General features: G+C 40.3%; 1 protein-coding gene across 18 annotated transcripts in view; it reads left to right on the top strand.

The window, feature by feature from the left end:
* Positions 1-16,059, top strand: part of LOC140728745 (focal adhesion kinase 1) — a 527,596-nt gene that overhangs the window by 345,294 nt on the left and 166,243 nt on the right. For all 18 annotated transcript variants that reach the window (XM_073047795.1, XM_073047782.1, XM_073047790.1 and 15 more), the window contains one exon: positions 1,141-1,171. In XM_073047795.1, the coding sequence (XP_072903896.1) occupies positions 1,141-1,171 (31 nt within the window). The remainder of the gene's footprint in view (positions 1-1,140; positions 1,172-16,059) is intronic.

Raw genomic sequence — 16,059 nt, 5'->3', positions numbered from 1 at the left:
GAAGATGTTCTATAGGTCAGTTGTGGAGAGCGCCCTCTTCTTTGTGGTGGCGTGTTGGGGAGGAAGCATTAAGAAGAGGGACGCCTCACGTCTTAATAAGCTGGTAAGGAAGGCGGGCTCTGTCGTGGGCACAGTACTGGAGAGTTTAACATCAGTAGCTGAGCGAAGGGCGCTGAGTAGGCTACGGTCAATTATGGATAACTCTGAACATCCTCTACATAGCACCATCCAGAGACAGAGAAGCAGTTTCAGCGACAGGTTACTATCGATGCAATGCTCCTCAGACAGGATGAAGAGGTCAATATTCCCCAATGCCATTAGGCTTTACAATTCTACCGCCAGGACTTAGAACTTTTTAAAAGCTATTATTAATGCTTTTTGAGATAGTGATTTAGATGCATATCATATTTTTTTTTTTACTGAGTTAAGTATTGTATGTAATTAGTTTTGCTACAACAAGTGTATGGGACATTGGAAAAAAGTTGAATTTCCCCATGGGGATGAATAAAGTATCTATCTATCTATCTATCTATCTTCAAAAGCTGTAATGCGCATGGAACAGCAGAGAGGTTAAGTCTAGATGGTTGGATTTGCTGCTCATGCTTTATGAGAAGTCCATCAGTGTTAAGAAACGAATAGCAATATCAGCTCCTGCAGTGTTCTGAATTTATAACTTGAACCTTGTCCTCTAAATAGTGAAAATTGTTTGATGCAACATGGTTAATCTATAACCTATCATAGAAATTGTTTAACATGACCAAATTTAATCAAAAATCAAATTTAGCAGCAATGCAATCAAAAACGAAATTAAGAGTTTTTGGCATGAATTCCAGGGTCAAAATGGCTGAGATGAATGTTTAATTTGAAAGTATGATTTCCACTTCAGTTCCTTCATGAACTACTGTATCGTGTTCATAGATTCAGCTTGAATAGGTGAATAACGTTTGGTGTGCTACTTCAAACTTTTCTTGGTCAGAAATAAGCCAGCAGTTATTACCAGGTGTCTTATGGAGTTCTCAGTTCTATACCCTAATGCTTTAATATAATGTTCACTGCCTTAATTAAAAATCCATTAAATTGCAAGTAAAGATGGTGGATGCAGTTGTTAATATGGTTAAATTTATTTCTTTGTTTCCACAGAAGGAGAGCGTGCCTTGCCTTCCTTACCGAAGTAAGTAAGCATTAGAGCTTCAAGTAATTTGCATTGTTATCTGAATTAATAAGTTGTTGGCTTGATGCATTTTTACTGAATGAATATTTCTCTGCGTGATAGTGTTTAAAGTAACTTGAAGTGCAATTTCTGAAATTTTGGTAGAAATGAATCTGGTTGTAAAGGTATGGAAGTATGTTAGGTTCCCAGATTTCCCAGTGGTTCTAATACCTCATGGTAAGTAAGGACAGTAAAGAAAAAAATAGAAGATGCATTATCATGATGTTTTCATACCCTCCGTACACTCTAGAGCAATTCACAGCCAATTAATTGCAATTTAAGTGAAGTTATTATTAGCATGTAAAAAGTTAGAGTGGGAGAAAGATGGAAGATCCTTTTTTAATTCCCCAACAAAAGTTGCCAATTTTTCATTCGCCTCAGAAAAGCAACAACTAGAGTGGTTGACTCATACTAGCTGACATGAAATGCTCCTTACAGAAGGCAAAGATGAGGGTAGAATTTTGTCCTTTATTAAATTAGTCATTGATTTTATCATTAAGTTGATATCCCATACATTCAGATGCTATTAAGGTTGAAGTATTTTAAATTTGTCTGAACAAACACCAATTGAAAATATTAAAAGTAAACTGAATCATTGTTAAACAAAGAATCTTTGCATTGTTTCCAAAACCTCTGCTTTACAACATCATTGAAATCAAAACATTTCTCTGAAATCGAACTATATCTGATTTGGTTCCTAACCTGAGGGGTGATTAACCAGTATAATGCTGGGAAAAATTGCAGCAAAATATATTTAGCTCCCCACAGAAAATCATAACTTTCAACCTTTTGGGCAGAAATCTATAAGATCCACTAGCCTCTTAGTGAAGGAACTCGTATCAAAATTATCATGATTGTTTTTATCATAGACATACTTATACAGGATATAAATGCCACTGAAATTAGCTTTTTACAGAGGAAGCACAGTATATTGCAAGATTACAACAAACAAAATAAATTACAAACATTTTACATGTGCAAAATAAATGAAGTAAACATAATGACACTGGTGCAAGATTGAGGGAGGGGAAGAGTGAAAAATGTAGTTTTGGGTAGTGCTAGGTTTTATGGGTTGATGGCATTACAGTTCCACAGTTATTACAGTTATAGTGGGTTGTGAACTATTGGGGTAATTTCACCAATGTACAATATTGGCTGAACATTGGTTGGTAACTGTATCTACTTTCTGGAGTTTAGAAGCATGGAAGATATGTCATTGAGATACCAAAGGCATCTGATTGAACAAATGTTCACAAGGGTGCCTGAAGAATATAAAATGAGGAAGGACAACCTGAGGAAAAGTTTCCCACTGCAACATCCCGTAAAATTAATGTTTGTCCTCATCTTGTAATGTACTTTGCTCCTGCTGCAAAAAGCTAATTTCTGTGGCAGCTCTATCCTGTGAATATATGCCTATACTAACCATAAGATACAGGAGCAGAATTAGGCCATTTAGCCCATCAGATCTGCTTTGTTATCCCTCTCAACTCTTTTCTTTCTGCCTTCTTCCATAATGTTCGACGCCCTGACTACTCAAGAAATGATCAAACTCTAAATGCAGTATACTCAACGATTTGGCCTTCACATCTTTCTGTGGCAGTGAATTCCACAAATTCACTACACTGTGGCTAAATCAATTCCTCCTCACCTCTGTTCTAAATGGTAGTCCTTCTATTCTGAGGCTGTGCCCTCTAGTCCTAAACTTGCCTGTTATAGGAAACATCCACCCTAGAACCACTCTTTCCAGACCTTTCAATATTTGATAGGTTTCAATGAGAAGAATTTTAAGGCCTTTGACAAGGTTGCACACGGAAGGTTAGTTAGGAAGGTTCAATCGTTAGGTATTAATATTGAAGTAGTCAAATGGATTCAACAGTGGCTGGATAGGAGATGCCAGAGAGTAGTGGTGGATAACTGTTTGTCAGGTTAGGGGCCGGTGACTAGTGGTGTGCCTCAAGGATCTGTAGTGGGTCCAATGTTGTTTGTTATATACATTAATGATCTGGATGATGGGGTGGTCAATTGGATTAGTAAGTATGCAGATGATACTAAGATAGGTGGTGTTGTGGATAATGAAGTAGGTTTTCAAAGCTTGCAGAGAGATTTAGGCCAGTTAGAAGTGTGTGCTGAAAGATGGCAGATGGAGTTTAATGCTGATAAGTATGAGGTGCTACATTTTGGTAGGACTAATCAAAATAGGACATTCATGGTAAATGGTAGGGCATTGAGGAATGCAGTAGAACAGAGTGATCTAGGAATAATGGTGCATAGTTCCCTGAAGGTGGAATCTCATGTGGATAGGGTGGTGAAAAAAGCTTTTGGTATGCTGGCCTTTATAAATCAGAGCATTGAGTATAGGAGTTGGGATGTAATGTTGAAATTGTACAAGGCATTGGTAAGGCCAAATTTGGAGTATTGTGTACAGTTCTGGTCACCAAATTATAGGAAAGATGTCAACAAAATAGAGAGAGTACAGAGGAGATTTACTAGAATGTTACTTGGGTTTCAGCACCTATGTTACAGAGAAAGGTTGAACAAGTTAGGTCTTTATTCTTTGGAGCGTAGAAGGTTGAGGGGGAACTTGATAGAGGTATTTTAAAATTATGAGGGGATAGATAGAGTTGACTTGGATAGGCTTTTTCCATTGAGAGTAGCGGAGATTCAAACAAAAGGACATGAGAGTTAAGGGGCAAAAGTTTAGGGGTAAAATGAGTGGGAACTTCTTTACTCAGAGAGTGGTAGCTGTGTGGAACGAGCTTCCAGTAGAAGTGGTAGAGGCAGGTTTGATATTGTCATTTTTTAAAAATTGTATAGGTATATGGACAGGAAAGGAATGGAAGGTTATGGGTTGAGTGCAGGTCAGTGGGACTAGGTGAGAGTAAGCGTTCAGCAGGACTAGAAGGGCCAAGATGGCCTGTTTCCATACTGTAATTGTTATATGGTTATATGGAGAAGCCTTATTCTTCTAAACTCCCATGAATACGAGCTCAGAGCTATCAAACACTACTCGTATGTTAATCTATTCATTCCCGGAATCAGTATCGTGAACCTTCTCTGCATCCTTTCAATGCCAGCACATCTTTTCTTAGATAAGGGGCCTAAAACTGCTTACAATACGATCAGTGCGATCAGACCAATGCCTTATAAAGACTCTGCATTACATACTTGCCCTTATATTCCAGTCCTGTCGAAATGAATGCTAACATTGCATTTGTCTTTCTTACCACCAACTAAACCTGCAAATTAACCTTTCACGAATCCTGCACAAGACTCCCAACTCCCTTCATACCTCTGATAAATGAATTTTCTCCCTAGAAAATAGTCTATGTTTTAGAACATAGTCTGCTCCTTTGTTCCTTCCACCAAAGTGCATGACCATGCACTCCCCTACACTATATTCCATCTGACATTTCTTTGCCCATTCTCCCAATCTGTCCCTTTGCAGACTCACTGCTTCCTCAGCACTACTTGCCCCTCCACTTATCTTTGTATCATCCAAAAACCTGGCTAGAAAGCCATCAATTCCTCCATCCAAATCATTAATGTATAACTTGAAAAAAAGTGGTCCCAACACTGACCCCTACGGAACACCACTAGTCACCGACAGCCAACCAGAATAGGCCCCCTTTATTTCCACTATTTGCCCCCGCCAGTCTGCCAATCTTTGATCCATGCAGGCATTTTTCCTGTATTACATGGGCTCTTATCTTTTGCGCATCTTGTCGAAAGCCTCCTGAAAGTCTAAGTAAACTACATCGACTGACTTCTTTGTCTATCCTACCTGTTATTTCCTCAAAGAATTCCAATAGTTTTGGCAGCAAGATTTCCCTTTTAAGGAAACCAAGATGGCTTTGGCCTATTTTATCGTGTACCACCAAGTATCCTGTAAGAGTTCATCCTTGATAATTGACTCCATCTACCCAATCACTACAGTCAGGCTGACTGGCCTACAGCCTCCTTTCTTCTGCCTACCTCCCTTCTTAAATAGTGGAGTGATACTTGCAATTTTCCAGTCATTTAAACAATGAACAACAATATTGTTATTGTAAATCAATAAACTTGATAATTTGATAAAGGAATTCTTTCTCTAAGAGGTTAGTGAATTTTGGAATTTCTTTTTCTTATACTCAGTCATTGTACTGCCTGGCTTCCTGTTTGCACTGTTTCATGTAGAAGAGCATACATATAATATTTAAATTGTTTTCTGTTATTCCTGCAGAATTATTACACTTCTGCCCACACTTTACTCTATTTAATGACTGCTCTCATTACATGTTTGTTCCTCCTTCTTACATTTTTGCAACCAGCTCTTTGATTTTTTTTCTAACCTCACTTTGAATCATTGAAAGTCTTGGATATGTTAGAGTTGGTACAGTCATCTTAAATAGTGAAGAAAACTGTAATCAACTGAGATGCAAGCAATGATTCATGTTTCTTCTGGTTAGCTTTATCCTTATTGCATGAGAATGACCTGCTTATTTTATTCCGTTTTTATTAAGTTCATCAATTCTTGATTCATGCTGATACATTCCTTTCAACCCATAAATATAAGAAAAAATATGTTCTTATAAAGGATCAATGACTGATCAGTTGTAACATTTCCTCCTCACTGATGATTAAAACGGGCACCTCTCAAGGATGCATGCTTAGCTCACTACTCTGCTCTCTCTACATACATTACTGTGAGGCTATGTACAGCTCAAATGCCATCTATAAATTCACCAATGATACCACTGTTAGTCAAATCTCAGATGGCAGTGTATGAGTGAGATAGCTGGTTCAGTGGTATCACAACAGCAATCGCTGACTCAATGTCAACAAGATTAAGGATTTGATTGTTGACTTCAAGAAGGATATACGCCAGTCCTTGTTAGAGGGTGAGCAGCTTCAAGTTCCTGCATGTCAACATCTTGGATGGTTTATCCGAGGCTCAACACTTCAATGCAATCGTTAATTAAGCACATCAGCAGCTCTACATCATTCAGAGTTTGAGCAGGTTTGGTTTTTCATCAAAAGTTCTATAGATTTAGACCATAAGACATAGGAGCAGGAATAGGCTATTCAGCCTATCGTATCTGCTTCACCATTCTATCATGGGTGATCCCGGATCCCACTCAACCTCATACACCTGCCTTCTTGTCATATCCTTTGGTGCCCTGACCGATTGGGAAGCCATCAACTTCTGCCTTAAAGATACCCACAGACTAGGCCTCTACCACAGTCTGTGGTGGAGTATTCCACAGCTTCGTTACTCTCTGGCTAAAAAATTCCTCCTTATCTCTGTTCTAAAAGGTTGCCCCTCAGTTTTGAGGCTGTGCTTTCTACTTCTGGATACCTCCACCATAGGAAACATCCTCTCTGCATCCACCCTATCTAAACCTTTCAACATCTGGTAAGTTTCAATGAGATCCCCCTGCATTCTTCTAAATTCTGATGAGAACAGGTCCAAAGCTGCCAAATGCTCCTCATATGTTAACCCCTTCATTCCCAGAATCATCCTTGTGAACCTCCTCTGGACTCTCTCCAATGACAACACATCCTTTCTGAGATTTGAAGCCCAAAACCATTGACAATACTCTAAGTACGGCCTGACTAGTGTCTTACAAAGGTTCAGAATTATCTCCTTGCTTTTATATTCTATTCCCCTTGAAATAAATGCCGAACATTGTATTTGCCTTCTTTACCACAGACTCAACCTGTAAATTAATCTTCTGGGAGTCTTGCATGAGGACTACTAAGTCGCTGTGCTCCTCTGATGTTTGAAACTACTCCCCATTTAGATAATAATCTGCACTGTTGTTCCTTTTACCAAAATGCATTATCAGACATTTCCTAGCACTGTATTCCATCTGCCAATTTTTTGCTCATTCTTCCAATTTGTCTGTCCTGCTGTGATCGCATTACTTCTAAAGTACTACCTATCCCTCCACCTATCTTTGTATCCTCTGCAAACTTTGCCACAAAGCCATCAATTTCATTATCGAAATTATTGACAAACAATATGAAAAATAGCACAACACTGATCACTGGCAGCCAACCAGAAAAGGCCCTTTTATTCCCAATTGCTGCCTCCTGCCTGTCAGCCATTCCACTATTCATGGCAGTATCTTTCCCATAATGCCATAGGATTTTTATCTTGTTAAGCAGCCTCATGTGTGGCACCTTATCAAATGCTTTCTGAAAATCCAAATAAATGACATACACTCTTTTGTCCACCCTGCTTGTTACTTCTAACCAGTTTGTCAGGCAAGATTTCCCTTCACAGAGACCATGCTGACCTTCACGTATTTTATCATTAGTCTCCAAGTACCCTGAAACCTCATCCTTAAAAATAGACTCCAACACTTTACCAACCATTGAGGTTAGCCTAACTGGCCCATAATTTCTGTTCTTTTGCCTTCCTCCCTTCTTAAAGAGTGACGTGACATTTGAAATCCTCCAGTCCTCAGAGACCTTGCCAGAATCAAGTGATTCCTGAAGGATCATGACCAATGTATCAGTTACCTCTTCAGCAACCTCTCTCAGGATTCTGGGACGCAGTCCATCTGGTCCAGGTGACTTATACATCCTAAGACCTTGGGGTTTGCCCAGCACTTTTTCTTTTGCATTAGCAATGGCACTCATTCCTGTTCCCTGACACTCACAGATCTCTGGCACACTGCTAGTGTCTTCTACAATGAAGACACGTGCGAAGTATCCATTAAGTTTATCTACCATTTCTTAGTCCCCCATTACTACCTAACCAGCATAATTTTCCAGTGGTCCAATATCAACTCTCACCTCTCTTTTACTCTTTATATAATTGAAAACAACTTTAGTATCCTGCTTTATATTACTGTCTAGTTTGTCCTCATATTTCATCTTTTCCCGTCTTACAGCTTCTTTAGTTGCCTTTTGCTGAATTTTAAAAAACTTCCCAATCATCCAACTTCCCACTCACTTTTGCTACCTTATATGCCCTTTCCTTGGCTTCAATGCAGTCCTTAATTTCCCCCGTCAGCCACAGTTTGCCTAGCCCTGCCATTTGAGAACAACTTCTTCTGTGGGACATATCTATCCTGTGCCCAGTGAAATATTGCTGAAACTTCAGCCATCTGCTCTACCATCATCCCTGCCATTATCCTCCTCCAATACACCTGGGCGAGCTCCTCTCTCACGCCTCTGTAATTCCCTTTATTCCATTGCAATACTGATACATGTGAGTTTTGCTTCTCCCTCTCAAGTTGCAGTATGAATTCAATCATATTATGATCACTGTCTCATAAGGGTTCCTTTACATTAAGCTCCCTAATAAGATTTGTGTTATGACACAACACCCAATCTAAGTTAGCCTTTCCCCGAGTAGACTTGACCACAGTTGCTCTAAAAAGCCATCTTGTAGGCATTCAACAAATTTCCTCTTTTGTGATCTGACACCAACCTGATTTTCCCAAATCCCCTTGCATATTATAGTCACCCATAGTAATGTTATTACCTTCTTACATACCTTTTCCAGTTCCTTTGCAATCTCAATCCTACATCTTTTCACCCTTACATAGAACATAGAAACTTACAGCACATTACAGGCCCTTCAGCCCACAATGTTGTACCGTCCATGCAACCTTCTCTGGAGACTGCCTTGAATTTCCGTAGCATATAGCCCTCTATTTTTCTAAGCTCCATGTACCTATCTAAGAGGCTCTTAAAAGACCCTGTTGTATCTGCTTCCACCACCGATGCCGGTAGTGCATTCCATGAACCCATCACTCTCTGTCTGAAAAACTTACCCCTGATATCCCCAAGGTACCAATTTCTAAGCACCTTCAAGCCATGTCCCCTTGTGTTAGCCATTTCAGCCAAGGAAAAGGCTTCTGGCTATCCACACAATAAATACACCTCTTTCAGGTCACCTCTCATCCTCCGTCGCTCCAAGGAGAAAAGGCCAAGTGCACTCAACCTAGTCTCATAAGGTACACCCTCCAATCCAGGCATCATACTTGTAAATCTCCTCTGCATTCTCTCTATAGTATCCACATCCTTCCTGTAGTGAGGTGACCAGAACTGGGTTACTTAACTCCATCCACAATGATTCAACGTTCTCTGACCCTATGTCACCTCTTTCTAAAGATTTAATTCGATCTCTTACCAACAGAACCACGCCACGGCCTATGCCTTCCTGCCTGTCCTTTCGATACAAAGTATATGCTTTGATGTTAAGCTCCCAACTATGGCCACCTTTCAGCCATGACTCAGTGATTCCCACAGCAACATACCGACCAATCTCTACTTGCGCCATGAGTTCATCCACCTTATTCTGAATGCTACACGCAGTTAAATACAGCATGTTCAGTCTTGCGTTCTTCACTCTTTTGAATTTTGCCTCTGTAGTACAATTTATCTCTGCTCTGTCTGCATTTGTACCCAAGCATCAGCTTGTCCTTCCTTACATTCATGTTACATCCATCATCTACTTGTAAACCTGCTGGCTCATCCTCACCTCTATCATCCTGGTTCCCATCCTCCTGACATATTAGTTTACACCACTCCCAACAGCTCTAGTAAACCTGCCTGCAAGAATATTGCCCCTCCTCAGATTCAAGTGCAACCTGTCCCTTTTGTACAGGTCCTACCTGCCCAGAAGAGGTCACAATTATTGAGAAGTCTGCATCCCTGCCCCTTTCTCCAATTCTTTAGCCACACATTTATCTGCCAACTCATTCTATTCTTTTTCTCACTGTCATATAGCACAGGCAGCAATCTTGAGTATACTACCCTTAAGGTCTTGCTTCCTTCCTAACTCCCTGTATACTGATTTCAGGACCTCCTCCCTTTTCCTGCCTATGTTGTTGGTACCAATATGTACCATGACTTCTGGCTGCTCAGCCTCCCTTTTCAGGATATTGTGGACATGTTCATAAACATCGCCGACCCTGGCACCTGGGAGTCAAACTACCATCCAGGTTTCCTTTTCATGTCATCAGAATCGCCCATCTATCCCCGTGACTATTTCTATAGATGTACGGTGAAGAGCATTCTGGATTGCATTACAGTCTTGTATATGGAGCCTGCAATGCAGAGGGTTGTAGACTAAGCCAGTTCCACCAGTACAGCACAACTTTCTGAACCATCAGGGATATCTTCAAGAGGCAGTTCTTCAAGAAGGTAGCATCCATCTTGAAGGGCCCTCGCCCTTCACCTGGTTATTATCATCAATGAGGATGTATAGCATCCTGAAGATCCACACACAACCCGGTCTCTTCCCTACTTCCATCAGATTTCTGAATGGTCCACAGACCTATGAACACTGCCTTGTGATTTGTCTTTTGAATTATTTCTTTATTTCATAGTCCACAGTAATTTTACATGTTTATACTGCTCTGGTGCCGCAAAACAACAAATTTATCAACATCTAAGACTGTGATTGGATGTAATGTATTGAGTCACTACTATTGATGCAGCTAGAATCTCTACAGCCACTTCTTTAGGACCCATGCACATAGGTGGTAGGATCCAAGGCATTTATTGGCTTTTAGATCCATTAGTTTCTCTAGTCCTTTTTTCTTTATTATTAATTGCAAGTTGCTCATTCTTATTAACTATTTGGCACTGAATTATTTGTAGAATGCTTTCTGATTCCTCTTTGTCAACATGTGTGTAAAATAATTGCTTAATGGTTCAACATTATTATTCCCCATTACAATTTTTTCTTTAAAGTAAGTCATTGTTGCCTTCAAAATTGTCTTATATGCTTATAAATGTCTTACAATCTTTTTAAAAAAATATTTGCAGTTTCATTCCTATTTTTTAACTTGCTAATTTCTTAGCATTTAAGTGTCTCTGGTAGCCATTATTGCTCATCCCTAAATGATGTGAAGGTGGTGCTGAGCTACCTTCTGGAAGTATTGCAGCTTTCTGCTGAAAGTTCTCTTAAAACTTATATTTAAACAGAAATAGGCCATTCAACCCCTCATACCTACTCTGCCATTCAGTTTGTTCTTTTACCTCAATGCCACTTTAATTCACTAAATATATATATTGTGATTCTTTTAATATTCAAAAAATTATCCACTTAGCTTTTAAATGTACTCAGCAACTGATTCTGAAATGCAAACTTGTAATACCTAGTGGTTCCATATTGCCCATCATTCACATACCACTTCTTTCAAATATCAGTCTTTCATTAGTCCAGGGGTTCCCAGCCTTTTTTTGTAATACCATGGGCCTTTATCATTAACCAAGGGTGTCCATGAAACCCCTGCAAATGCCTGAGCCACCCATCATATTGCACACCCCACATTTCCACTCATTGGCATTTGCAGGCATGCATCTCATTGTCTCAAAGCTCTTTATCAAAAGAAATCCAGCTTAATTGTTTGAAATACTCAATGGTGGATCCTGTATCGCCTTGAGAAGAACATTTAAAAAAATTTTCTCTTGATGAAAATTATCTCTGTCCTCATGGCTGAATCTTTATATTGAAATGATTGATTCCTAATTCTGTAAGACACACTACGCTGGGAAACATAGAAACATAGAAAACCTACAGCACAATACAATACAGCCCACAAAGCTGTGCCGAACATGTCCTTACCTTAGAAATTACCTAGGGTTACCCATAGACCTCAATCTTTCTGAGCTCCTGTCCAAGTGTCTCTTAAAAGACCTCATCGTATCCGCCCTACACCACTGTCACCGGCAGCCCATTCCGCGCACTCACCACTCTCTGCGTAAAAATACTTAACCCTGACATCTCTTCTGTACCTACTTCTAAGCACCTTTAAACTGTGCCTTCTCATGCTAGCTGTTTCAGCCCTGGGACTCTGACTATCCACCCAATCAATGCCTCTCATCATCTTATACTCTATCAGGTCACCTGTCATCCTCCATTGCTCTAAGGAAAAAAGGCTGAGTTCACTCAACCTATTCTCATAAGGCTTGCTCTCCAATCCAGGCAACATTCTTGTAAATCTCTTCTGCACCCTTTCTATGGTTTCCACATCCTTCCACATCCTTTCTGTAGTGAGGCGACCAGAACTGAACACAGTACTCCAAGTGAGGTCTGACCAGAGTCCTATATAGCTGCAACATTACCTCTCAGCTCCTAAATTCAATCCCACTATTGATGAAGGCCAATGCATGGTATGCTTTCTTAGCCATAGAGTCAACCTGCACAACAGCTTTGAGTGTCCTATGGACTCAGACCCCAAGATCCCTCTGATCCTCCACACTGCCAGAAGTCTTACCATTAATACAATATTCTGCCATCATATTTGACCTACCAAAATGAACCACCTCAAACTTATCTGGGTTGAACTCCATCTGCCACTTCTCAGCCCAGTTTTGCATCCTATCAATGTCCTGCTGTAACCTCTGACAGCCCTCCACACTATCCACAACACCTCCAAACCTTTGCATCATCAGCAGTTTACTAACTCATCCCTCCACTTCCTCATCCAGATCATTTATAAAAATCACCAAGTGTAGGGGTCCCATAGCAGATCCCTGAGGTACACCACTGGTGACCAACCTCCATGCAGAATATGACCCGTCTACAACTACTCTTTGCCTTCTAAGGGCAAGCTAGTTCTGGATCCACAAAGCAATTTCCCCTTGGATCCCATGTCTCCTTATTTTCTCAATAAGCTTTGCACGGGGTACCTTGGCAAATGCCTTGCTGAAATCCATATACACTACATCTACGGCTCTACCTACATCAATGTGTTTAGTCACATCCTCAAAAAATTCAATCAACCTCGTAAGGCACGACCTGCCTTTCATGAAGCCATGCTGACTATTCCTAATCGTATTATGCCTCTCCAAATGTTCATAGATCCTGCGTCTCAGGATATTCTTCATCAACTTACCAACTACTGAAGTAAGACTCACTGGCCTATAATTTCCTGGGCTATCTCTACTCCCTTTCTTGAATAAAGGAACAACATCTGCAACCCTCTAATCCTCCAGAACCTCTCCCATCCTCATTGATGATGCAAAGATAATCGCCAGAGGCTCAGCAATCTCCTCACTCACCTCCCACAGTAGCCTGGGGTACATCTCATCCGGTCCCAGTGACTTATCCAACTTGATGCTTTCCAAAAGCTCCAGCACATCCTTTTTCTTAATATCTACATGCTCAAGTTTTTCAGTCTGCTGTAAGTCATCCCTACAATCGCCAAGATCCTTTTCCGTAGTGAATACTGAAGCAAAGTACTCATTAAGGAGCTCTGCTATCTCCTCTGGTTCCATGCACACTTTTCCACTGTCACACTTCATTGGTCCTATTCTCTCACATCTTATCCTCTTGCTCTTCACATATTTATAGAATGCCTTGGGGTTTTCCTTAATCCTGTCCACCAAAGCCTTCTTATGGCCCCTTCTGGCTCTCCTAATCTCTTTCTCCTTCCTGCTAGCCTTATAATCTTCTAGATTCCTATCATTACTAAGTTTTTTGAACCCTTCATAAGCTTTTTTTTTTCTTTTTGACTAGATTTACAACAGCCTTTGTACACCATGTTTCCTGTACCCTACCTTCCTTTCCCTGTCTCACTGGAACGTACCTATGCAGAACTCCACACAAATATCCCCTGAACATTTGCCACATATCTTCCGTTCATTTCCCTGAGAACATCTGTTCCCAATTTATGCTTCCAAGTTCTTGCCCGATGGCCTCATATTTCCCCTTACTCCAATTAAATGCTTTCCTAACTTGTCTGTTCCTATCCCTCTCCAATGCTATAGTAAAGGAAATAGAAATGTGATCACTTTCTCCAAAATGCTCTCTCAATGAGAGATCTGACACTTGACCAAGTTCATTTCCCAATACCAGATCAAGTACAGCCTCTCCTCTTGTAGGCTTATCTACATAGTGTGTCAAGAAACCTTCCTGAACACACCTAACATACTCCACCCCATCTAAACACCTCACTCTAGGGACATGCCAATCGATATTTGGGATATTAAAATCTCCCACCGTGACAACCCTATTATTATTACACATTTCCAGAATCTGTCTCCCTATCTGCTCCTCGACGTCCCTGTTACTATTGGGTGGTCTATGAGAAACACCCAATGGAGTTATCGACCCCTTCCTGTTCCTAACTTCCACCCACAGAGACTCTGTAGACAATCACTCCATGACTTCCTCCTTTTCTGCTGCTGTGGCACTATCTCTTATCAATAGTGCCACGCCCTCATCTCTTTTGCCTCCCTTCCTGTCCTTTCTGAAACATCTAAAGCCTGGCACTCAAAGTAATTATTCCTGCCCCTGAGCCATCCAAGTCTCTGTAATGGCCACAACATCATATCTCCAAGTACTGATCCACACTCTAAGCTAATCTGCTTTGATCGTAATGCTCCTGCATTAAAATAGACACATTTCAAACCATCAAGTTGAGCGCATCCCTTCTCTATCACCTGCCTATCCACCCTCTCGCATTGACTCTATATCCACAGCAGGAAATCATATTGTAAAAAAATCCTGGAATATAACTGGTCTGTATATTCTAAGTCTGCTTAACTCACTTAATGGAACAAACCCAGCATCCCAGAAATCAATCAGGTGGACTTGGCGGCATTCATTTTATGTATATCCTTATTTGGGCTGGGAAATTAAAATAAACATACTCCTTCTGATTTGGTTTACCAGTTTTCATTTATTCCAAAGAAAACAGTCCAATCTGGAAATCACACAGTCTTGGCAATGTTTCTCAGTGGCTTCTGTGGCTTTTCTAGTGCTTTCATATCCTTCTGTTCTGTGATAACCTTTTACTTTGCTCTTCTGTTTTATCAGATCTCTCTCCATCTTTAATAAAGAAAATTTTACTGTTAGTGCTTCAGCTGCTTCAAAATATCCACCATTGTTCCTGTAGCTAAAAAGACCAGGCTAACATGTCTGAATGACTGGCGTCCTGTTGCACTCACCTCAATAATAAGCAAATGCTTTGAGAGGCTGGTCAAGGACTTCATCTGCAGCATGCTTCCACCCACACTGGATCTCCTACAATTTGCCTACCGACACAATTGAGCGAAAGATAATGCAATAACCACAGCTCTACACACTGTCCTTTCACATCTGGAGAAGAAGAATTCTTATGTGTTAATGCTGTTCTTTTGACTACTGTTCAGCGTTCAACACCATAATTCCCTCCAGGCTTGACAAGAGGCTCAGAAACCTCAGCCTGCACCCTGTCTTGTGCAGCTGGATCCTGGACTTCCTGTTAGATCGCTGAGAGAGTGGGCTCCCTCACTTCTGCCCTTTCTAACCCTCAACATAGGAGCTCCTCAGAGCTGTGTCCTAAGCCCCTTCCTTTACTCTCTGTACACCCCTGACTGTGTCGCCATCCACAGCTCCAATCTGCTGCTTAAATTTGCTGACAATACTATATTGATTGGCCTTATCTCAAATAATAAGAAGGCAGCCTACAGAGAAGAAGTCATTACCCTGACACAGTGGTGTCAAGTAAACAACCTCTCCTTCAATGTTGCTTTGGCTCTCATTTCTTTGCTTTCAATTGCTTTTTCTCTTTTTCTACATGATTTGACATTGAATTCAAATATAGTTTTTATCTTACAATTCTTGTCTGATTTTTTAATGAAAAGAAAGTTTTTTGCCTGTTAATGATTCTTGATGTCCAGTTTGCTTTGCTGATATTTTTATTCAGCTTATATTTACTTCATTAGATACCACTGATGCCAGCTATCTTGATATACTGTATACTCCTGCAGAAAGTAAAATTTTTTCTCACTGCTGTACCCATTTCACTTATTGTTGCTGTAAAGCTGATGTGTTAGCAGCACTGTGTTACCATGAACATATTTAAATGCTTGTCTTCTCCTGTTTTTTTGCTTGCTTTAGAAATTTAAATTCTAAA

The sequence above is a fragment of the Hemitrygon akajei genome, chromosome 1, assembly GCF_048418815.1.
Source record: "Hemitrygon akajei chromosome 1, sHemAka1.3, whole genome shotgun sequence".
In the NCBI taxonomy this organism is placed as follows: Eukaryota; Metazoa; Chordata; class Chondrichthyes; order Myliobatiformes; family Dasyatidae; genus Hemitrygon; species Hemitrygon akajei.
The sequence above is the reverse complement of the archived record's forward strand: the minus strand, read 5'-3'. Positions and strand labels throughout refer to the sequence as shown.